The sequence below is a fragment of the Alosa pseudoharengus genome, unplaced genomic scaffold, assembly GCF_046254945.1.
Source record: "Alosa pseudoharengus isolate Yale_2024_CS ecotype anadromous, Long Island Sound unplaced genomic scaffold, YU_APseudo_1.1 YU_APseudo_1.1_scf_14, whole genome shotgun sequence".
NCBI classification, from domain to species: domain Eukaryota; kingdom Metazoa; phylum Chordata; class Actinopteri; order Clupeiformes; family Clupeidae; genus Alosa; species Alosa pseudoharengus.
The window spans coordinates 30784740-30810429 of record NW_027468609.1 but is presented as its reverse complement, the minus strand read 5'-3'; the positions used below and the strand labels follow the sequence as shown (position 1 = coordinate 30810429).

General features: G+C 41.6%; 1 protein-coding gene across 2 annotated transcripts in view; it reads left to right on the top strand.

Annotated features, from left to right (window-relative positions):
• gsna (gelsolin a) overlaps nt 1-25690 on the top strand; it is a 35157-nt gene that overhangs the window by 2791 nt on the left and 6676 nt on the right. For both annotated transcript variants that reach the window (XM_076284652.1, XM_076284653.1), the window contains exons 2-10: nt 9586-9783; nt 10541-10695; nt 20941-21102; nt 21630-21779; nt 22256-22345; nt 22956-23088; nt 23733-24037; nt 24739-24872; nt 25547-25637. In XM_076284652.1, coding sequence (XP_076140767.1) covers nt 9591-9783; nt 10541-10695; nt 20941-21102; nt 21630-21779; nt 22256-22345; nt 22956-23088; nt 23733-24037; nt 24739-24872; nt 25547-25637 — 1413 coding nt within the window. In that variant the 5' untranslated portion in view covers nt 9586-9590. The remainder of the gene's footprint in view (nt 1-9585; nt 9784-10540; nt 10696-20940; nt 21103-21629; nt 21780-22255; nt 22346-22955; nt 23089-23732; nt 24038-24738; nt 24873-25546; nt 25638-25690) is intronic.

The window sequence follows — 25690 nt, the reverse complement described above, 5'->3', positions numbered from 1 at the left end:
CTCTCTCTCTCTCTCTCTCTCTCACACACATACACACACACACACACACACACACACACACACACTTGGAGAGGAAGTTTGGATGGAGAAGATGAGTCATCCTGGAAATACCACCGGGCTGAGGATTCTTAAATGCTTGTGTTAAATCTTCTCCACAGACTTCTGGCTGACCTAAACAGTTCAACAGCACTGGACACCACTATGATGTCAGCCATTTGATTTAAGGACTCTGTTATTCCCCAGAGCAATCATTAGAACCAAACCAATAGATTTTTCCATTGGTTGGTCCAAGATATCCAGAAAACATGATATGTCAGGCATTCAAGCAGACATATCTGCCTTTTGACTGTAAATAACAGTAAACCTGTGCTGCTGCACATTATGTAGGCTTTGTGCTACTGTAATGCACACAGAGGTATGTGTTATGCAATTATTTTTGGAGTATCAAGTATGTAACAGTATCTTTTTGTCCATAGATGAACAGAGGAAGTTGGCAGCAACTATTGCTCAATATGTAAGAAACAATCTTAGATAAAACATTTGAATCATCACACACAATAGGAAGCAACCCCCCCCCCCCCACACACACACACACACACACACACACACACACCTGTGATGTCTGTGTAGCGAATGATCTAATTTCTATGGTATGTAATTATTTAGCTGAGGGCCATTCTTCGTAGTTGAAGTTCTTTTTATCCCAGTGCCAGCAAAGATAACCTATTTGCTGATAAAGTCGTGTCTTGTTTCCTTCTCAACTCTGGTCACTGCTAAATTGTTATGGAATGTAGGCCTTAGTCTTCTGGAGCTGGCATAGAAATAGTCTGAAAACTCTTGATTCCAAAACTCAAATCACAGAACATAAAACACAAATCTTGTTATCAGCTTACAGTCATATACATGCAGTGCATATTGACATGGACCTGGACCTCGACAGCTGCAGACAGGTTGTAGACAGATTCCTTTCCTAGTTCCTTTTGCTGACAAGAAATACAAATAATTTCCTGTACAAAACATAATGCACAAGTGATACTTCAACTGCAAATGCAGTGAAATAATATTAGAATGAGAGTGTGTTCCAGTCATACATACTGACTAGCTGCTGTGGCATGATTTGACTCTGCTAGCATGAGTAGCGAGTGACCTGCGGTTAGGTGAGGGGTTAATATGAGTCAGAGGCATGAGGATGCTCGTCACCCAGGGCCCCCTGTCATGGCTGAGTGGCCACAGTGTGGGTGGGGGGCGGGCGGTAGCGGGTGCTGGGCAGTGGGCTGGTATGGCTCAGGGGCAGGCCTATCCCTGCTGGCACCTCCCCACTCATCCTCCTCCTCCTCCTCCTCCTCCTCATGTGCCAGTGAGACAAGTACCAGAAGTCATGTGACTGCACAACGCTATTTATATCCCCAGCCAGGAGCTCTCTCTCTAGCTGTCTCTGGGTCTGTGTGTGTGTGTGTGTCTGTGTGACAGTCTGTCTGCTACCCTATTTTCTGTGCTGTCCTTATTAACAGTGCAACAGATTAAACTATGAGGGATGTGAGTTGACTAGTGTTGTCAGTTTTAGTATACCCTCATGTTGAGCATAATTGCTAACTTATCATTTGGACCTGTGTATGTGTGTGTTTGTGTATGTGTGTGTTTGTGTGTGTGTGTCCCTGTCACTCTGGTTGCTATGTGACCTGTTTTTTTAACATTCCTGAAAATGTAATTAGCTGTAAACAATGCTGTTTGGACTGTCACATGGAAAAAGTTGTTTTGTCCTCTTTGCCTCCTGTATCTTGTGTTTATCACTTCAGTCACTTGCACTTTTTCAACACACATCAGAGTTGAGGATGTCCCCACATATGAACTCCTGTGTGTCTCAGGCACTGACAAGTGCACTGGCAAGCGCATGGTGGGCGTGGTAGAGTAGTACAGGTCATTTCATTGGTCAGCCCAGATTTGAGAATTGTGAGTCTGTACCACTTTGGATTAATATCAGTCACCTTTACCTTTGACAAAAATGCCTAGCAAGGCCTCAATTTATAATCGAGGTGATTATATCAGAAGCTTTGTTTCACTGTTCCTCCTAAACAAAACAAACCTCCCAAACAAAATATACTGTATTCTTCAGACTTGAGGAACTGGGCACTGAACAGTAGCCTACTCCTTTCACGATGCTGTTTGGAATCCCGCACTCATGAAACCAGGGTTGCCAACCGTTCCGTAAAATAAGGAATCGTCATATTTAGTGTTCCGTATTGAACGCATTTTGTTCCGTGTTATTGAGAATCAACTCAGTGCAAATCCATGACAGATCAGTATAATAAGTTAGACTATGAACAAAGAATGCACGATTCGTATGAGATAAAAGGAAATGTTGCTGCTGTCATTTATCCCTATGAATGTGGGCCTTATGACAGAAATAATTCTGGGCCCCCCAAAATGCTAGATATACTATATACTATAGTGAATACTATCTTCCCCTGGGGATCAATAAAGTATCTATCTATCTATCTATCTATCTATCTATCTAGTATACTATAAAAATATACTACATTAATTGATTATAGCATATTACACAGCCTAAAAGGTGACACCTGTTAAACTCACCTCAGCATGACATTTACTGAAGGTAAAAAATGTATACACCAAAAGATGAAAACCCAATACAGGATGGGACATGAAACTAGCTGTAAGAGCTACGTGACTACATGCACAGACTATGTGACAGTATGCACAAAATGAAAGCAATTATAGAACCACAGGCTTCCTATTTGTGTGTGTGTGTGTGTGTGTGTGTGAAAGAGAAAGAGAGAGACTGTATATCTGGTCACTAGTTTTCTAACTCCTCTAACTTACAACTACGTGACTACATACAGAGACTGTGACCGCATGCACAAATTCAAATGAAACATAGAACCACAGCCTTCCTATTTGTGTGGAAATAAGCTTGACTAGTCTATTGAAATCGTTCCACACTGTAAAAAAAATATGTACAGAGTACATTAGATATATATTCCTCACCACATTTACATTTATTAATTTTGCAGATGTTTTTCATCCAAAGTGACTTACAAGGGCCATTTTCATCAGAGCAAATCAGTACGGTGGCTGACGGGTACAAACGACCTGCAATTTACACATGCAAATAGACCAGACTTTTCAAGGGCCGGTGTACTGACACTGAAGTGCAACACCCCCCCCCCCCCCCCCCCCGTTCCTTATTTTAATATCAGAAAGTTGGCAACCCTATATGAAACCCTCTAGAGTTTGTGAATCCCATAGTTAATCCCATCATGTTAATAGTTCATTAGATGAGTTCCCAACACAAGTAGCCCTCAGATTGCTTCAAATTGGCTTCAAAACAGCTTGGCTGCTACCGCCAGTGAGACTGTTGGGTCTGAGGGATGGTTTTGGCCCCCTTTCAAATGCCCTCCCTGCCAGGCACACCCGACAGCTGCATGCCACTCACAAACAGCCACTCTGTTAGCACTGTGGCTGACTGCTGACATATCTCAGCTTCATTAAAAGAAAGAAAGAAAGAAAGAAAGAGAGAGAGATGTTATATCTGGCCTTTGAATTCCCACTTAATCAAAGCGTGATGTTTGAAATAATATCTCGACACCCGCGACCGACACCCTTGGGGGGTTAATTACGTATCTCTGTCTGTGAGATGAGAGAGGCAGGGTAGAGCACTTCATCACACACTGCTCCCGCTCCCACGACGTTCGCTATGCTAATCTCCCTGGGTGCATCTGACAGGAGGCTTTGATGAGCCAACTGACAGCAGCAGAGCAAAGGCCCGTGCTCCCTATCTATCTACCTGTCCCTCTTTCTCTCTATCTATCTGTCGCTCTATCTCTATCAGTCTCTCACCGTTTCTCTCTTCCTCTCTCTCTCTCTCTCTCTGTGAACGTGTTTACATGCACTTCAGTATCCCGGTTATTATCGGGATTTTAAAGTATCCCGGTTTTGTGTTTGCGCATGTAAACATCATATTCCGATTTCAGAAACCCGGATAAGCCAGTCACCGGCTCCTTCACTTGCCCTGTGCTGTGGCTCACTCTATCCAGTGAGCATGCTCACTCGGGCTGCTGTTCCCACGCAGGTTTAAATAAAGTTCCAAAGGTACTAGGGAGTTAGGAACTCGGCCCCAGAGGACAGCCCCAGGAATTCAGAACCACAGGCCAAGAGGAGCCCAAATTGTTTTTATACAAGCTTTCCATTTAGAATTCCCATGTGATTAGGAGTGAATCTATTTGGTGTTTGCATCAGATTTGTTTTGTTTGTGTAACCTAGATCAAATTCAAACAGTGGGCTTCAGACATAATATACCTAACAGCGGAAGCCTTAGTATGTTTTAAATCTTACTGTGAAAGCTAATCTAATCTAAATATGGTCTTTGCTGCACTAGACATCCATCAGTGAATTAGAGCATATTTATGGCTTTGAAGATACCTTCCTCTTGCTGTGCCATTTACAAGATGTTCGTGTGGTTACATATTAACTACATCAGAAATCAATGTGATGTTTATGGCAAGAGTGTGAGCGGATGTAGGAAATGGTTGGCAAGGGAACCAGAGTTGTCAAACAATGGCAAACCAAATCTTTAACCACAGAAAATACACATCATCATCATCCCCCAATGACTCATATTGTACTGTGCACTCACATGCACACACACAAGCACACACACTTAGCCCCAGATATCTTCAACTTCAAGAATATTAAACTAGTTTGACTACATGAACAGAAATCATAACTGTTCACAAGCATCATCGATTGACTTAGTGCCACTTGAAGAGCATCAGCATGTATTCAGCAGCAGGCCACCTAATGACAGTACAGACATGAGACGCTCCTCAGGGTGGGATCAGCACCAGACATCAAAGGAGCAATAGAGGAAGATATAAAGGGGAACACCTCTAAGGGAACTGCCGTTTTCAGACGTACCAATGTCTTCCCTTCGAGTCCACTTCCCTTTCTTTTTTTTTTTTGGTGGGGGGACACCACAGGAGAGCTGTATACGTATGTGTGTGTGTGTGTGTGTGTGTGTGTGTGTGTGTGTGTGTGTGTGTGTGTGTGTACATAGTTGTGTGAGTCGGAAAGAAAGACTGACACATCAGCTCCGTTGGGAAGGCCTGTTTTTGTCAGGAAGTTCCTCATGAACCACAGCACCGCAGAAGTACGCCCTGGTTCTCCTCACTCACGTAAAGGATGAAAAGGGAACGCGGCGAGGTTCTCTCTTTTCCACAGAGAGTTGTGTTTACTTGCTCACTCAGTGGACCTACCCAACGAGGGGAGGCAAGAGAGGGCTGGAATGTAAACCGGAGACTTTAATTGCTTTACAATGTGCACAGACACACACACACAAGAGTTTACGAGGGTCTCTTAGAGCCCAGTCTGTAAGGAACTACACCATTTAATTTGTGCACATCTCTTTCTGAATCGCTAGTCGTTCGGTTTGCTGTTGATGAAACAGAGCAGTGGTGAGGTCGTATCTATTGTGTGTGTGTGTGGGTGTGTGGTTTCTGTTTTTGACAATGTTATCAGGTTATTGAGATGCACACTTCCCTCCCCTGGTCATGCTTGGTCTGCTCAGATGAAATATGTCACGCAAAACTCATAAAACCACACATGACTGTGTGAACTTTGGACTGGACAAAGTATATAACTCACACTGAACAATTTCCAAATCATAGGGTTACCCAGACTGGGATTCCCTTACATTTTTCACATTCTTTAAAAATCTGTTCACACTTTCTGCAGTGGCTTGAATGTTAGCTTTAGTGTCCCTCTCTGCACTATGTCTGGGCTGCTGGATGTTGAGAGGGAGGGCGGTGCGCAACTTGACTCTCCTGCTCCCACACATCTCCTGTGAGCTAATACTGCTGCCATAGTAAATGATCGTGAGGTGAAGAAATGAGCATTTGAGACACGTTAATGTGTAACACGAAGGAGAAAGAAATGAGATAAGAAATGAGAGCAAAGATTAAGAGCCGTGTAAAAGTGAAACTAATGGTGATGCGGGAAACATCACACAGACAGGTCAAAACAGAAAGAACTGATTAAAAAATGATAGATACTGTAAAAAGAAAGAACAGAGAGAGAGAGTATGTGGTGAAGAGAAGCTGCAAAGCTTCTCTAACTGTTTGGACGAGTGACTCATGGCCCAGGCACGCTTGCCCCCCCCCCCCCTCACGCTTGTCCAGCTGGACTGAGTGCCAACTGGCCCCTGCGTGGGCACCTTCCTCAGGTGCCCAGCCTGCTCACGCCTGTCACCGCTCACAGCTGGCAAGATGAAAGCCAATGCACTATTTGTACGTCTGAGTGTGTGTGAGTAGTTATCGTCAAGTGCTGTCCTAGACAGGGTGTGAGTTTGTGTGTGTGTGTGTGTGTGTGTGTGTGTGTGTGTGTGTGTGTGTGTGTGTGTAAGGGTATCTTGGCCCTGGCTCATAGTTCTTCCCTTTCCTGTATGCCCTGTATGTGAGCAAAGGGGGAAACACCCAGCGCCAATGTTGTATGTGCGCGCTCATGTGTGTGTGTGTGTGTGTGTGTGTGTTTGTGTGTGTGTGTGTGTGCCGGTCAAGCCCCTTGTGCAGATTCAGCTGATAACTATCTCTTGTTATTTCACCCATGAGCAATACAAAGCCTGTAGCACGACTCATGACTCATGATCTAAACATTACTTACGGGTCAGTTAGGCTGGAGCTGTTGGAAAGTCTCCATAGACTTAGGGGTGCACGCAATCAAGGATGAAGGTTAGAAATGTAGGCCGAAAGTAAAGTTTACATCTGATGGGATAACTCTCAAAGGTCCAGACTTTTTTTGAAATATATGTATATGTATTGGTTTTCACATTTTCATCCCACAACAGAAGTTTACATCAAATAAGGAAATCCCTACATCCACCCACCCACCCAAGCAGGCATTACAAGGTACATGTATATGTGTATACCAATTAGAGATGTAACGGTATGAAAATTTAGCATGACGATTATAGTGACCAAAATTATCATGGTTATCAGTATTATCATGGTATTTTTCAAATGTGCTGAAAATGTTTCTAAGCCTACCACCAATGATGGACAGAGCTGATAATTGGCCAGTCCTGCATGCACATTTGCAACAAAACTGAGTCAACAAAATAGCATAGTGTCTTGTCAGAAAAGTGGTGTTGCTCCTTTAATAGCAAAAGGCTCCCTTTTTTTACTTGGTACATGTTAGTGCAGAGGGAGAGAGAAAACGCATACGCAAAACTAATAGAAGTTAGATGGGGTGGCGACTGAGGTAAAGTTATTGAATTGTTGGTCACTAATAAAGCTGCAACACCTTTGATTGAAGCTGCATTTTGTGCGTGCCTGTTGCTCACAACTAGCCTACCATAACGGAGAGCCAGGACGATTTAAACACTTTTTAATTAAACTGTAATTTACAAAGAGATAGTGCCACACTTAAAGCTAATATTTTGTCACTAGCAACCTACATCTGTCCTGTCAAATACAGTGGCATTTTCAGCTCTAAACAAAACCGTTTAGGAATTATATCAACAAAAGTGAAACATGTGTAATGTTTCATTCGTCCCTCCTGGTCGGGATAAATGAAACAGGCATGGGAGACAAGAAAAAACATACAGTTAAAAACTAGCCGTAAACTTCCGACAATTTCAATATTTTACAACAAATTGTAAATGAATGGCCGTCACAAGTTGTCGTTAGCTGTAGCCTACTAGTCGCCACGAGTGTTTATCACAACAAACTTCCAATATGCAGTAGGCAGTTGTATGTAATCAGACGAGTGGTAAAAAAGTTGAAACACTCAAAAGTATTATGCCACTTATCCTATACATTTGGTAGATTCAACGGAGAACCATTCTTGTGAGAGTAGGCCTGCGAAACCCAGAGTGGGTTTGCTCTCTGTTACAGATTAGAGGGGAAGGGGTGGGGGGTTGTTAGTCATAGAGGTCCAGGAAAGACCTCTAAATTTGATCAAAAGTATGTAAAGAGGCCCCGGCCATGGCACGACTGGCTGGGGCACCTGCACCATACGCCGGCGACCCGGGTTCGATTCCCGCCCCGTGGTCCCCTCCGGATCCCACCGACTCTCTCTCCCACTCACTTCCTGTCATTCTCCACTGTCCTGTCTGATTAAAGGCATAAAAAGGCCAAATAAAAAAAAAGTATGTGAAGAGCCTTTGAGTGTGTATTTGATCTGTTCTAATTTTAAGAAATATAACACATCTTTAGTTCCCGTAGAGAAAGATGGAGGGGCATGTTGCTTCCAGTTCAAAAGAATCAACTGCCTGGCAAGGAGTGTAGTGAAAGCTATAACTACCCAAGCTTTGTTTGATAGACTCGCACAGGACTCAACTGGAGTTAAGCACAAATCGGGTTGGGGTCAAGCCGTGTTCCAAACATCTCACCGAAAGCTTTAAAGATACTTATCCAGAAGGATGCAAGAGTTGGGCACAGCCAAAACATGTGTATCCGTTCTACTGGCTGGCCTTTACATCACAGGCATGATGGATCAATGTTTGGGTAAATGCTTTGCCAGTTTAGCATTTGTTAAATGAACTCCCTGTACCACTTTCATCTGTATTAAGCCATGTAAAGCAGATGTAGATGATATGTGTATCAGGTCTAAGATAGACTCCTATTGGTCCTCTGTCAAGTCAACACCCAAATCAGTGTCCCAGGCTCTTTTCAAATGTTCAGTGGAGTGAGGATTAGTGTTACTGATGGACCCATAGATCCGGGATATTAGTCAAAGATCCTTCTGTATTAGTCCTCTGCAGCTCGAGTTCAGCTCTAGGATACAATCACACTGTGTCTTAGTGGGCTTATTTGGATCTTTTCTGCACAGAGTTCCTATTCTGATGGTAACAAAAGAATTGTGTCTTGGGTAAATCATAGGTTTGTGAAAGCTGAAGGAAAGATGCAAATGCATCTCCCATATATAGGTTCTGTATTGTTTGTTAGACAGGTCGAGACATTTTTTTATTATACAATTTGTATTTTCTTACATATGACACCCTATCGGAGCATCTGGCATTAAACCTTTTAAACATTAGAACTCTTTGTAAACTTAAGACTTAAAGGTTGTATCAGCGATTTCAGGCCCAAAAAAGGCCCAAACATAAATGATCACATTCATCTAATCTTTCCTAACGATCCACTAGCTTTCTGCCCCATAAGCAGGCCGTCAAAAAAACGCATCACTGTAGGCAGCCTAGGCTCCGAGATCTGTACACAAAAACAATTGCTACCAACAAGGGTTGGAAACCCACTCAAAGGCAAAAGTGTTACAACCAATAACCGACAAGATGCGTGTTTAGGAGAGTTTCAATTGCATGGGAGGGAGGGGGAGGGAGTAGCGAGCTAGCTCTCTGTTTTGTTTGAACATCAACAGAAGTGACGTATCCCCTCTATCGCTGATACAACCTTTAAGTTTGCATCCACAAGAGTGGAAACATTTCTCAATAACAATCTTTATCAGTTAATCATGTGATTTTATTATGCCTATAAATCCTTCCATGTACTCACACTAATTAAAGGCTCCCAGTCTGTGTGCTTACCAGTCCCTGCTCTCTTGTGCCACCTGCAGGAAGGATGGTGCACCACCCCGAATTTGAAGGTGCTGGTGAGCAGCCGGGTCTGCAGGTGTGGCGGGTGGAGAACTTCAAACTGGTGCCCGTCCCCGAGAACCTCCATGGAGGGTTCTACACTGGCGACGCCTACGTCATCCTCAACACCATCAAGCAACGCTCAGGACAACTGCAATACGACCTGCACTTTTGGCTGGGTGAGGGCTCAGGAGTGGAAAGAAGTCAAGCTAAAGTCAAATGTTAGATCAGAGTCAGTGAGCATCGTTTCGTAGTTAACAAACTCAAGCTGAAGGAGGAGGAAGTGGGTAGTGGTTACAATTGACCTCCACTGGTGTGTTGTTGAGTTCAAAAAAGACTCACACAGACACAAATGCATACAAATATAGTCATACAGGTACGTTCCAATATCTTTAAAGATTAAAGATTAAAGAGCGCACATTGCTATACACAGAATTAAACATTAGACATGTGAGCGTATGAGTGTATGAGAGGGGGAAGTAAAAGAGTGCAGCATTCTCAGATTGTGTGTGTCCTCAGTGAACTCCCAGGAGTGTGTGGCTCCCGCTTCCCTCTCCCAGGGAGCGTTGCTCGGAGAGAGAGAGTGTGCCAGACTGGCGCCGTCTCTGTGGAATGGAAACGCTCTAATTACACATGCAGATCAGCACTCATTAAAATACAGCAGAATCAGTCAACATAGCACGACACACACCAGCACAACAGGGACTCAGACACACATCCTCTGTTTCAAAATAGATATGCAAAAATACATGCAAAAGTGTGTTTGTGTCTGTGTGTGTGTGTGTGTATGTGTGTGTGTGTGTGTGTTTATGAGTATGATTTTGTATGTGTACCGTATATGAGACCATTCTAATCATGTATATCTCTGTGTATGTGTGTGTGTGTGTGTGTGTTTGTGTGTGTGTATGTGTGTGTGTATGTGTGTGTATGTAACAGGTGACCACTGCACGCAGGATGAGAGTGGGTCAGCGGCCATCTTTACCGTGCAGATGGATGACCATCTCGGAGGGAAGCCCATCCAGTACCGTGAGGTTCAGGGCCACGAGTCCAAGACCTTCCTGGGCTACTTCAAGAAGGGACTTACGTACATGGTAAGAACCTTATGGTCTCACAGGCACCCAGTACATGGGTGTATTAACTTGATTACTGCATTTGTGCAACTTGGTGAGTAACATAGTATTTGGTTTAGAGTTATTTTTTGCTTAGTATTTTAGCCCATCTTTACCAAGAGAACTCTTCCGAGATAACCCTTTCGACGTCCTATTTAAGAGACCAATCACCACTCATGACAACAACAATTAACGTCGATTTGACACTCTTTTGCTGTCTGGGTTTGGAAATCATTCATTTAGAAAACTTAATTTGCTATTTGTTATTATGATCACAGCACGGCCTTAATTACATTATCACAATTAATAAGTCATCATAATCAGCATGTCACACATAGCCTACCTGCTCCATCACTGAATTCTTGTTGCACTCTCCACCACCTGCTCTGTCCCTCAGCTCTGTATGCTTGCTTATGTCTCCTTGCTCAAATTCAACAAACTTCAACATGTTGCTGACATAGGCTAGCTAGCCTACTTGCGATATTGTGCATTCAGCGTAGTATTTGGTTTAGAGTTATTTTTTGTTTCGTATAGCTTATAGTGAAAAAAAAATCTTCTAATGCTGACAATGTTGCAGTGACCTATTACAGTAGCATACCATTTGTTCCAAGGCTCTTGAAAATGGTGGCCTAGATGTATACAGAAGGCATGGTGTCTCATGGTGGAAGAAGTTTATTCCTTTTTCTGTTGCAATGCTGTGTACAAGGACATGCCTCACTACATTTCAGCATTTTAACCACCTTCCTCAAATTACATTCTTAAGAAACAGTCTGTTTCCTCTGCACACAAAGCTGTGTAATAAATGGAATAGTTCAGACAATGTGCTGGCAACCTAGCCTTCCCGGATGCATGCAGTTCTCACAGGCACACACACACACACACACACACACACACAAACATCACCAGCACCACACAGCAAAGGTCACAGCCAAAGTTTGCAGCTGCTTTTTGTTAAGTAGGCCTACCAATCGGAAGCCAGTGTCAGTCTCTGAATATGCCCAACACTGTCAAATATCAGAATCACTAGCATACATTTGTTAACTAGCTGATGCTTGGTTAGTGTATTAAAGAAGGCCACAGGGACGGACTGGGACAAAAAAATGGCCCTGGCATATTTGGCCCAAGCAGCCCTCAAATCGGTCGGGCACACCTCATTAAATACAAAATCCCAGAGGTGGAAAGTAACGAAATACATTTACTCACGTTACTGTATTGAGTAGTTTTTCTGTGTATTTTGTATTTTTTAAGTAGTTTATAAAATCGGTATTTTAAATTTTACTTGATTACATTTTGAGTGAAGTATTGTACTTCGCTACATAAAAAATCCCATCCGTTACTTGAGTAAAAAAAAAAAGTTAAGACTAAAGAAAACAGAAAGGGAGAGAAAAGAAATCGCGCCCTAAACCACTAGTGATAATGATCAGCATGTAGCCTACAACAGGACATGAATCAAGCTGGCGCCATGCAGTCTTTCTGAAAGTGATGGAGATGGAGCTGGATCACGAGATGCATCAGATTACATGTGTAGCCTAACCTATGAAAGTGTATTTCCCGCTATTTCAATGGGTTGTCTTAGTTCGTTGTAGCACTAATGATAGCGGAGATATTCAAGGAAACACCATGGGATTTCGTGTTTTGACGTTTGTGCTCACCTTTCTTTGGAAAGAAGTTTATTAGCAGTTGTTTCCCCTCATTTTGATGTCTCTCTTTTTAGTAACCTGACTTGGCTTTCTTGGAGAAAGACATTGCACCAGCAGCACAACAATTAGCGGTCCACTACTAGCGATGCTTAACTAAATAAACAAAAGATAGACTACCTTATGAATCTTGCAGGCGGACTAAACCATTTAGCTCTTTAGCAAGGGAGAGTGAGTGACCTTAGACAGTTTTCACTATGTTTTGTATACAAAATCCAGTCAGTCAAACTTTAAATTTCGTCTGACATTCATTTTGACATTTAATTTGGAAGTTAAAATATTCAGGTAAAATAAATATATGGTGGACATTTATATATATATTTTTTTTTTTAAGTAATTAGCTCAAACTTCCAGTGAGTCTATTCGAAATTTTCACCACACATTATATTAACACACATATAAAAAAATCCAAACATAAGAGTTATGTGTATTAAAGTGGAATGACACAGGAAAAGTATTGAACGTGCCTACTGAAATTTCTTCAATAGCTACTTTGTGGAAAAGCCTTTGTTTGTAAAGACAGCTTCAAGACATTTCCTGTATAACAAAACGTATTAGTCACAGTATCAGTAACAGTAACAGTATCATTGTTCTAAACAGATTCCAGGGGTCCCTCTTGTGAATCCTGATCTTTAGTTACTTCCAGAACTGTTTAATTGAATTTAATTGAATTGGCTGCCTTCAAGTCTTTCTGGAGCTTTCTCCGAGTGGTCCTTGGCTCTTGGAATTGACTATCCTTCTGACTCCCTGGTCAGAAATATTGCGAGGAGATCCTGCATGGCAGTGATGTTTCTTCCACTTGCAGATAATTCCAGCTCGTTCCTTCCCTTTCCTTGCCTTAGTGTTTTTTCTTAGCTTGTTCAATACTTTTTCCCTGTGTTATTCCACTTCATTACACATGACTCTACTTATGGAGTTGTTTGGATTTTTTATGTGTGGATTACCTTACCTGGAGTTATTACTAATGCCTGGTGAAAATGTTGTACCCCCCCGTATTCCACTTTTCAAGGGCCCTCTCCTCCATTGGGGCCCTATACTTCCCACTCTCCCCCACAGTTCGACGCCCTTTATTCTGCTGAACCTTCTGCTCGTTTCCAAATATTAAAAAAAACTCTCTGCAACTCAACATTGGCCTGCCTGCCTCAGCTGCCTGTAAAGGGGCTTTTCAGTTGTGCTGGATTACTGTTCACTGCAAAGCGACGCAAGGATGAGTGCAACTAACTTTGAAAATCAACTACTGCTCAAACTTAAAGGAGAACTCCGGTGATTTTTCACATAGATCTCCATTTCTCAACGTCACCGAGTACTGTCGGTATGAACAAAACTGAAACAATCGGTTTTACCTAGCTCGAGTTGCTGCAGCTACAGCGCTACACACTGGGAGCATGAACATGGCTGCCTTAGCTGCTGGCTGCAGCAACTCGAGCTAGGACCAAAGTCCTTTTCAGGCAAGTACCTCCACTCAGCAGCCATATTGCAACACTTTTTGGGCACTTATCGTGCATCTATTTCGGCAGAAATGCGTGTGCGTAAGGCTTCACGACACCAATCTTGCTCCAGCAGCGAGATCACAACAGATGATTGGCACAATGTCTTCACAGCACACCACATGATTGGCTCAATGTATTTTACAACACACCACATGATTGGCTCAATGTATTCACAAGTCAACGTTTTCCCGCGGAAGGGTTGTGATATTTGTAGACAACTGACTAACCCCATGCATTACTATGGAGGATTTTTTGAGTGCTGTATCTCCTCATTAGAAAGTCTCTGGTAAAACTGCTTGTTCTGGTACCCCCCCCCCCCCAAAAAAAAAAAAAAAGTAACTAAGTAACTTTTACTTAAAGTACATTTTAAATGAACTACTTTTTACTTTTACTTAAGTACATTTTCAGATCGGTATTTTAACTTGTACTTGAGTAATATTTCATCAAGGTATTGGTACTTTTACTTGAGTACAATATTTTCGTACTTTTTCCACCTCTGCAAAATCCTAAGTGTCAGGGAGCACTGAAAATGGACAAATGTAGGCTCATTGGCTATTGTGGTGGAAAGAAATCACACCTACCCATTCAATTCAAGACCAAATTAGCACTCTGGTAAACCTCAATCCAAGGAAACACGCTGAGACGAAAGTGAGCACTGAGCAGTAGAGTGAATGTATATTCTGCATTTAACCCAATTTGAGATCTGCACAAAATCTGAGACTGGAGCAGCTCTGCTCCATCCTTTATCCTCACAAAGGGGTCAAAGGACCTCCTATTTCCTATACCAATCCAATCAGAATTTGGTGTTCAAATTCTGACGTCTTGGCAAAGGGATATGACAATGGCAATGGGATATATCAATCCACCTAACAAATCGTTTTTGGGTGTTGTCATGGATACTTTTCTATCCTCAGATAACCTTTTGCCCTCTTACGTTGCTTAATTTTCTTGTTAACCAAATATACATATGAAGCTATGGTCACACCCCAATAACTGTCCGCAGCTGCCATATTCTTCAGCTGACAGACTGCAATCAGCAAAATAAAGAGCTGACTGACAGTCTGAGGTTAGTAAAAACCTGAGTTATGAAGAATAAATAGCTGATGGACAGGCTAACGTTTCTCTGACCGCAAACACTTGCTGTGTTCAGATGGCCCTTCTCTACAGAGAGTATAATATTGACCTTTTGTAGTCTGTGTAGCCTACACTATCACGCTGACTGATCAGAGGTAGCCATGGAGCGCATGATCTCCATATTCAAGTAGGCTATACAAGCAATTATGAAAGAAGCATTTCTGCTTGAATTCAAAGTATCATTTCAAATTATTCAATATACTACATTTAAACTATACTGTACAATACTCAATTGATAGCATTACCAAAATATTACTGAAGCCTATGTGTAAAGAACTAAACTACCTAGATTGTTGTAGACCTTATTGCAATTTATTATGACCGCCGCGCAGCGAAGCGGCGGTCATATAGGTTTAGTCAGATTTTTTTATTTTATTTTTTATTTATTTATTTATTTATTTTTTCTTTTTCCGCATGTCCAAATTTCCGTCAATGAGTCCCGGGACACTGAAAGACCGGGGTAGACGAAACTTGGTGGGCATGTAACCCCATATGGATAGCATGGAACCATCGTTTTTCGTTTTGATCTGTAGCCCCCCCGCTGGACTGCACCCCCCGAAAGGAGGGTAGGGCAGACACAGTTTTCTGTGAATATCTCGAGAACCGTAAGGTTTAGGAGGACCATTTTTTTTTTGTAAGTTGATCTCAAGGGGCCATGTCAACCCATTCCATAACCACTCATTTCATGTATAGCGCCACCTAGTTAAACACAAAAAAGTAAAAATGAGGTGTTGTAATCGCAGGTATCTGTGACCTAACATAGTCAAAACTGCACGAAATTGGAAGTGTAGGATCATTATGACACCCTCTGAATGCACGCCAAGTTTCGTGGAATTCCGTTCATGGGGGGCCACACAACAAATTAATTTATGTTACTATACACCAACTGGCCTGTAGGTGGCCGGAGACAGTTTTCTGTGAATATCTCGAGAACCGTAGGGCCTAGGAGGTCCACCTTTTTTTTGTATGTTGATCTCAAGGGGCCATGTCAACCCATCCCATTACCACTTATTTCATGTATAGTGCCACCTAGTTAAAAATTAAAAAGCAAAAATGTAGGTGTTTTCATCACAATATCTCTGGCTGACATGGTCAAAACTGCACGAAATTGAAAGTGTAGGATCATTATGACACCCTCCGAATGCATGCCAAGTTTTGTGTACTTTCGTTCATGGGGGGCCTTACAATAAAATAATTTATGTGTACATTTAGTGACGTACACCAACAAGGATTCCCGGGACACTGAAAGACCGGGGTACACAAAACTTGGTGGGCATGTACCCCCACATGGATAGCATGGAACCGTCATTTTTCGTTTTGATCTGTAGCCCCCCCGCTGGACTGGACCCCCCGAAAGGAGGGTAGGCCAGACACAGTTCTCTGTGAATATCTTGAGAACTGTAGGGCCTAGGATGACAATTTTTTTTCCGTATATTTGCCTCCAGGGGTCATGTTAACCCATTTCATGTGCACACATGTGCACAAACAGATACACACGCACACACACACATTCACAGTAATCATACGTATGACATATACTCACACAGTAGACATATGTACGCTTCCATGCACAGGCACATACGCAGGCACACACACAAGCATGCACACACACACACACACACACTCACACACACACACACCCACACACATAACATAAACATAACACAAACAATCAAGAATTTCTCAGAATTATGAACAGGCAAGATGGAGGTGGGGTTGTATAAAATGAATTTTACATGTGAAATCTATGAACTAATCATGTTTTGGGACTTGTTGTCTAGCAGATACCAGTGAGAATTGAGTGTGGATAATGCAATTTAGTGAGACAGTTAGAATCATATAGGCCTTTCAGCGTGATTTCTTTTTGTGGAAAAAATGTGCTGGACTGGGCGGCGGTCATATTTTGTACCGCTCTGCGGTACATCTAGTTTATACCAGTTATAGGACAACTGAAACAACATAAAATAAACAGGGCAACTTTGTTGCCTGTTGGTACTACTTACCTAGTACTGGTACATTTTATAACAGAACAGCTACAATAACTAATTCCTGTTAATGTCATTCAGTAGCCTATCGTTATATACAGCTTAGTTGGCTTGTGCATGAATATGACTTGACGTTTTGTAGCCTACATTTCAGTCTACAGTATTTTAGCCCATTTTTACCAAGAGAACTCTTCTGAGATAACCCTTTCGACGTCCTATTTAAGAGACCAATCACCACTCATGACCAACAATTAACGTCGATTTGACACTCTTTTGCTGTCCGGGTTTGGAAATCATTCATTTAGAAAACTTAATTTGCTATTTGTTATTATAATCACAGCACGGCCTTAATTACATTATCACAATTAATAAGTCATCATAATCAGCATGTCACACATAGCCTACCTGCTCCATCACTGAATTCTTGTTGCACTCTCCACCACCTGCTCTGTCCCTCAGCTCTGTATGCTTGCTTATGTCTCCTTGCTCAAATTCAACAAACTTCAACATGTTGCTGACATAGGCTAGCTAGCCTACTTGCGATATTGTATATTTTTGTTATTTTTGCAGAATAGGCACTACCAGCACCCACCGCAGTTTCATGTTTCAAAAGCTTATTCAAATCAAGTGGGATGTGTCCAGTCCACATTGGGAGGGTTTTCGTTATCAAACGTCAAGCGCATGGCGCAACAAGGTGTTCCTAGGTTTTTTAATCAGTCATGGGTGTGTTTGAGGCGTATAATATCATTTAAACCAATGAGAATGACATCTGTCATTCCCTTTAACGGCGCAAAGCGCGATGTCAAATAAATGCATCGGTATTTTGACATTCAACGGCGCATTTGAAGGAGGCTGCTTGCGAGACCGTATGGAATAGTCATTCCACTAAACCATGCTTTACTAAAACCTAGCAAAGCCTTCACGCATTTGCACTCCTCTGTTATTTTAACTCATTGGCAAAGTGAAACTAACTTCACCATGGTGTCAGTCAACGACAAGACAGTTATATGCAGTTACTTTTACTATTGACTGACAATGGGTTACCATCGAAAACATAGGCTGGAAAAAGCAACACTTAACCTAATATTGCTCAAATGACTGAATAAAAAACATTTATCCTGCAGAAGAGTTGCTTATATGTCGTGACAGTCAAGGGCACGGGAAGGAGGGTGCTGAGGGTGCTGCAGCACCCCCTGCTGGCAGGAGCTAGATTTTTTTTTAAATATTATATATATTTTTTTATAATTACTAATTCGCTGTCTGACATTATTTATATTTTTGTAGTATGTGAAATGATGAGTCAAATAGCAAAAAAGGGTTATGGATAGGTTTAAATATAGGCTACTAAAAATTAACAGTTATAGAGATCAACGTGAACGTGAGTCAGTTACAGTAAGAACCGTAGCGTGGTTTCATCTATGCGATAGCGATCAAGTGTGTAGGCCTACGGTTGATATAGGCCTACATATTCTATGCGATTTACACGTTCAAAAAAAACATGGATAAGCTGAAAGAAACTTTAATTGTGTTTTACAGTTTTGCAAAAATAATAAATGCATAGCTAGTGCAATCATTCACTATCCTAGTCGCTAAGATAGAAATGATTAGGACAAATACTTGCTGTGGAGACGACACACTTTAGGCTATTCAGAAATTATTTGCGAGATCATTGCAGCCTGATTATTAGCCTATATTTAAAGCCTAATATGATAATTAATTCCTAATATGATAATTCATGATTAACTCAGGAGTTAAAAGTGGTTAGTTAATTATATTTTGCAAGCTCATCTAAAGTGAGGACGTTTTATGCCTTGCAACACATTTACAAATGAGTTATAAAGTTTACATTTGCATTTATTCATTTAGCAGACACTTTCACCCAAAGCGACTTACACATGTCAATGAAATTAAAGGCCAAGGCCACATTGGTGGACGCCGAGGCTTGAACCCCCAACGTTATGGGTTGCTGCATGCTAACCCGGCTCCTTATCCATTACACTACCTCTGCCCAGTAGTATTACAGCAGTCAATTCAAAAATGTATAATTTAGATATGCATGTTTACTATGAACAAACCATTTTTAAATGTGTGTAAACACGATTTACAGATGAGAATTAATGTAGTACTACATCATTTAATAATAGTTTACAGATGTTTAATAAATGCTTAACAGTGTGTAGTAGAAGAAAACAGAATCTTGCATGGTTGTAGGTGTTTCTATCTGGGCCAAGGTAGTGTAGTGGATAGGGTTTTTTAGCATGCAGTAGCCTAAAAAATTGGGGGTTCGATTCCCGGCTTTCACTGTTGAGACAATGGCCTTCAATTTAATTTAGTCGCTTGTCTGCTAAATTAATGAATGTGAATGTAATCTTTACAACTCATTTGAAAATGTGTTGCAAGGCATAGAAAGTCCTCACTTTAGATAAGCTCACAAAATATCATTAACTAACCACTTGTAACTCCTGAGTTAATCATGAATTATAGTATTAGGAAGTGGTTTTATAAAATATGTATCCTCACCCTAACTAATCATTAGTGCATGTGTATGTAACAACTGTTAAATAATGGAAATATTACTTCATCAACACAATATTATTGCATAATTTATTAAGTATTAACAGTAATCTATAAACATATTTTAGATATAGGCTTATTTACTATGAACAAACCATTTATAACTGTGTGTACAAATACTTTTTGATGAGAATTAACATAGGAGCAATGCTTTACAAATGATGAACAAAGTAATTTTGTAATAGTTTGCAACTGGTTTATAATGGGAAAATGATTTAATTTATAAGTGGTTGTTTCATCATTTATTAAGTATAAATCATGTACTTACAAACACATGTTTCGGATAGGCTTATTTTCTTATGAACAAACCATTTATAACTGTGTGAACAAATGCTTTACTGATGATACATTATGTATGAACATAAAATTACTAATGATGAACAAACCATTAACCAATAAGTAACAAAGGCTTAATAAATGATGAATTGTGTGTAGTTATTATAAAGTGTTACCAAATAGGCTAACGATGTCAAGTGGTTAGGGTGGGCGCAGTGGACTCGGAGTGCTGTCGCAGAACATTGGAATTTGTGGGGGAGAAATCGTCGGACATCCATTATTTTTGTTATTCAGTACCCCTGGTCAAAAATAGGTTCCTGCGCGCCTGGTGACAGTGCGGCTTCAGCTGTGCTTCATACGTGTCTCTCGCCTCTCCCCTAATCATTTTTAACCGTCATTACCAATTTGCTAATGATGGTGAATAACTACTCATCATGAGATGTACAGTATTTCGTAATATCTTTATTCTAATTATGTTTTCCATTGTAATCGTGCAATTTGTAATGTTTTTCATGGACGTGCGCTGGTGTGCTTTAATGGATGATAGAAGGACGCCAATATGACTGTTGACAATGCGCTCTTAAAATAACATATAAACAACTCGCCATAGACTTCTGACCAGGTGTACAAAAGCGATTTTTAGACAATGCGCCAGGTCACTCCCTAAGTTGTTACTGTAATTGCCACACCCCTGGGCGCATTGTTTAAAAAATAAATGTGCAAAATAAGGCATTAAACTTTGTGCCGGGTGGAAAACGAGTTTTACGGCATGCTCCAGTGTGCAAAATACAGCCAATTATGATAGATCCACTTTTTAAATTAAATTAGGGGGGAAAATGAACTTTTCCATGATATCCTAATTTTTTGAGACCCACCTGTATTAGGCCTACAAAAACATCAGAGGTGTATGCGTGAATATAATATATGTGAATATAATATATGCATTAAATGTGTGAATATAATATATTTGTGAGTATAATGTCTGTGTGAATATGATACTGTATATGCGTGAATATAAATATACATGCAGATATGCAGGCAAACATCTACAAATGCTTTCTTTTGCTACAGAAAGGAGGAGTGGCATCTGGATTCAAACACGTGGTCACCAACGAGGTTGTTGTGCAGCGTGTGCTCCAGGTCAAAGGTCGCCGAGTTGTCAGGGCCACAGAGGTGGCAGTCAGCTGGGACAGCTTCAACACTGGAGACTGCTTCATCCTGGACCTGGGCAGTGTGAGTTGTGGCATACATTTTGTTTTTGTGGATTTCTGACGGGGAAACACAAAGGTTACACAAAGGAAAGAAAGAGAAAAAGAAATTGGCAGAAAGAGGGGAGTGAGAGAGGGGGGGGGGGCGGGACAGAGATTAATGGTCGTAGGCTTGTTAAAGTGTTCCTTGCTTAAAAGCTTTCCATATCAGTTACTTTTGCTGTTTCAGTCCTCAGAATAATAGCCCAGTTTAAACAAATCACTCCACTTTGGGTTCAGGGATGTTCAAAGACAACAATCTCCTCCCTGAGAACAATCCAGCACACTGAAGGCTTTCTGAAGGCTAACTTTATTACCGAGCAAATGTTCAATAGTCACATATTCTGCTGAGAAGCAAATGTCTGGCATAGAAATGAGGTATGAAAATGAATAAGGAAAAGTTTTCCTTGTACCTCTTAAATATGACTTTACTGTACAACTGTACAGTTGCCTATTGAATGTAGGCTGACATCTATTCTATTTCTATTTTTTTTTTATCCTATGTTACAACAGGAGATTTACCAATGGTGTGGTTCCAAAAGCAACCGCTTTGAGAAGCTAAAGGCCACTACGGTCGCCAAGGGCATCCGAGACAACGAGCGCAGTGGACGAGCACGAGTGTATGTGTGTGATGAGGGGAGCGAAAGGGAGAAGATGATTGAGGTAAGTGTGTGTGTGTGTGTGTGTGTGTGTGTGTGTGTGTGTGTGTGTGAGTGTGTCTGTGTGTGTGTCTGTGTGTGTTTTCGTGTTCATATGGGGGGATAGGGGTTGGAGTGGGTATGTGGGGTGTGTGGAAACTACACTGACCGTGAACATGTTGAGCAAATCTGAGCAAATTCATTGCATACGTCCAGCCAAGTTGTTAAGTTGCGAGAGCAAGCCTGTGGGTGAAGTGAGCTGATGTAGACGTCCACCGTGACGTCTGCATTTCATGTCTGTATGAGTAATACAAGAAACGCTTTGAGCTCAAACATCTAGTAATGATATTTGTGTGTGTGTGTTTGTGTGTGTGTGTGTGTGTGTGTGTGTGTGTGTGTGTGTGTGTGTGTGTGTGTGTGTGTGTGTGTGTGTGTGTGTGTGTGTTTAACACGTTATCTCTGTGTGTGTATGTGTGTGTGTGTGTGTGTGTGTGTGTGCAGGTTTTGGGGCCTAAGCCAGACTTGCCTGAGGGAGCCTCCGATGACATCAAAGCAGACGCGTCCAACAGGAAGCGCGCCAAGCTTTACAAGGTGCCTGATCTGTGAGCTTATTGTTGCACATGCCAAACTCTTAAAGGTGCTTATAATGTAAGCCTGGTGCAAACAAGCCCGCTTTTTGCTGACATTCATTTTTATCACCAAATCAAATTGCGAGGCCCTCTGAACATGAGGAAATAATTTCCTACCAGATAAAAGACCCGTTGTGTCAGTTTTGGAGTTTTTTGAAAACTGCATAAGACTAGCAGTGAAAGAAGCCAATGTCACTAAGCAGCTTATGCCATTTACAAGGGAAGACAATCAGTCAGTACACAAATACAGACTTTCCTACTTGTCTTGATGCTTTATTTTTGACAGCATCTAGATTATTTTATTTTCATGCTGCCCAAATGACTTATTAATCATAAATCCCAAGGGTGCAGTCATTTTTTTGTAGTTCTATCTGGCAGTCAGCAAGATAGTTTTCATGAAACAGTCAGTAGAGATCAAACCCATGATGAAAGGCAATTGTGGCTTAATCTATAATGATCTATAACTCATTCAACTGGTCAATCAACCATTCCGTGAAACTCAAAAATCTTTCATGAAGGGCCAAGGGTAGGCCCAGGGAACCAACCTTGACCTTTGACCTGTGCTGTCTCAGGTGTCCGATGCCACCGGGGACATGGCCATTGCTCTGGTGGCGGCTGAGAACCCGTTCTCCCAGAGCGCCCTGGAGTCCAGCGACTGCTTCATCCTGGACCACGGCTCCGACGGCAAGATCTTTGTCTGGAAAGGTAAACTGACGGTTCGGCCGTGACGACTGTAGTAGACTTTAATGTCTTTTCTGTAGACATTGTACTGTATTGACAAAGTTGTCTTTGCACTGATCTCAGTCAGAGTCTAATCATCTGTGCGAAAGCCCGTTAGCGAGTGAGAAAAAGTAAAGTTGGGTGAGAAGAGAATGGAGGAATGGAGAGATCAATAGAGAGAAGAAGAAAGAGAAAAACAGAAACGAAAGAAGCTTAGAAGTGGCTTAGCAAGGGTTCTGTCTGACAATGAAACAATAGATTCTTCCCATCATTTTTCTTGGGTAATGATTGAGAAATAAAACTATTACGAGTCAATTGTTATGTAAAGCAGAAATAGAGTTCCAGTTTATTGTTTCCAAAGAACTTTTTCCCTCCCAGTAATTTCAATTCTGGCATGAAGTCTCTCCATCCCCTTTGCATGCATTTCCAATTTCATTAACTGGGGCATGATTGGGAAAACACATTTTAAAAAGTATTTTGTTTGTGACTTGGCTAAGTTCTCTCTCTCTCTCTCTCTTTCTCTCTCTGCTGTGCTTTCTCTTCCCTCTCATTCATTCTGTTGCTGTCCTCTATCTCTTTTTTTTACTTTATCTCTCCCCCGACCCCCCCCCCCCCTAAACATCTCTCAGGAAAGGACGCCAACATGGACGAGCGCAAGGCTGCTATGAAGGCGGCCGACGAGTTCATCAAGAAGATGGGCTACCCCAAGCACACGCAGGTGCAGATTCTGCCCGAGCACGGTGAGACGCCGCTCTTCAAGCAGTTCTTCAAGAACTGGCGCGACATGGACCAGACCGAGGGCCTGGGCGTGGCCTACATCTCCAACTCCATCGCCAAGATCGAGAAGGTGCTCTTCGATGCCGCCACACTCCACGAGTCGCCCGCCATGGCTGCGCAGCACGGGATGATCGACGACGGCAACGGAGAGAAGCAGGTAATGGGAACGGTGCAGGTGTGGTGAGGTGTAGAGAGCTGAGAGGAGCTGAGAGCTTACACCATATTCTGCTTTTGATGAGTTCCAGTCAAACACTGTAAGCCCAGATAATGATACCACTTAATTATCAAGTGTGCATAGCTAATGGAAGATGCATTCATTGTAATAATGAGTTCATATGAGTAAAAATGCTAGCAATCCAGCTAACAGCAACATGTAGATACAAATGCTAATGATTTAAACCTTACCTCTAGTCCAAAGATCAGATGTAAGTCTTTCTAGTACCGTGCGCTCATCTAATTTCTTAAACTTCCATAAAAATTTAAAAGGTGTTTTTAAAGGCCTCCAGGTGTTAGGACTGTTTCACATGAACAGTATTTTCAGATAATTAGTCCATATAAACAGTACTTAATCAGGCTATTAAAGTCTAATCATCATCTACCAAATCTTGTCAAGCATATCAGTAGTTCAGTATTTATGAAGTCATTACAAGTTGGCATTGCTTCTGGATGTTTTTATTTGCGTGTGTTTTTGGTTTGGGGTGTGCTTTTGTCAACATCCCCAAACATCACAAAAGGAAGCTGATAGCAATGAGAAAACACAAATTTCCTGGTAGCAACAAGATGTCAAGGACAATCTGACCCAACACGCATCCTGTGCAGATTAGAATGCCTGTTCTAACTTGAACTTTGACCTTTCAGATCTGGCGTATTGAGGGCTCCGACAAGGCTCCAGTTGACCCATCTACCTATGGGCAGTTCTATGGAGGAGACAGCTACATCATCCTCTACAACTATCGTCATGGAGGACGTCAAGGACACATCATCTACATTTGGTGAGAAATCAGACTACTGAAGAAATTAATTTGGGAAGATTTCATCAAGTTTAATTTAAAGCCCCACTCTGTAACTCCAGTCATTTCTTTGCCGATTTCTCACTTTTGTTGTCGCATTTTTCTCTACAGAGCTCCCCCTACAGCTTTGGGGTGCATATTTCACAACTGTCTCTTTGGTCTTTTTCGCTGGCTCTGCCATGATGAACATCTAAAAAATAAAGTCATCGCTGCTAGTTCTTATAGCTAGACGGCATGGCTAATCAGTGTTTGAGGGGGGCATGTGTATGTCCAGAAAATTTCGAAGCATTTTGTGTTTCTCGCTCCTTCTCACTTCTCACGAGACTTCCCGATTCAGACTTTGCCGGGACACTAGTGCAGATATTGCAAGGATGGTTTTCCGCTAGGAGATGGTAGTGGAAGCAGGGAAAGCTGCTATTTTCGCCACAATACTGTAGGTCATTTAACCATCACAATGATTTCTAAACTGTTTTATTAAGTGGAAATCTTGCATAATGGGGCTTTAATTGTAAATTTAGAACCCTTTTCGGAGAGGCCTGAGGTTTCCTACTTAGTTCTGGTACTGGTAGCTCACATCATGTTCCTCATACTTGAAAATTGTTCATTTGTTGCTAGTTGCATTTTATCCTTGGTACATTCACCTGAATTTCCCACAGGCAGGGAATGGACTCCTCCCAAGATGAGATTGGTGCATCAGCGATCTTGGGTGCCCAGCTTGATGATGAACTCGGAGGAGGACCTGTCCAGGTAAAGTTAATACAGAATTCATCTAAAACAATACTCAACACACGCCCGTTAAA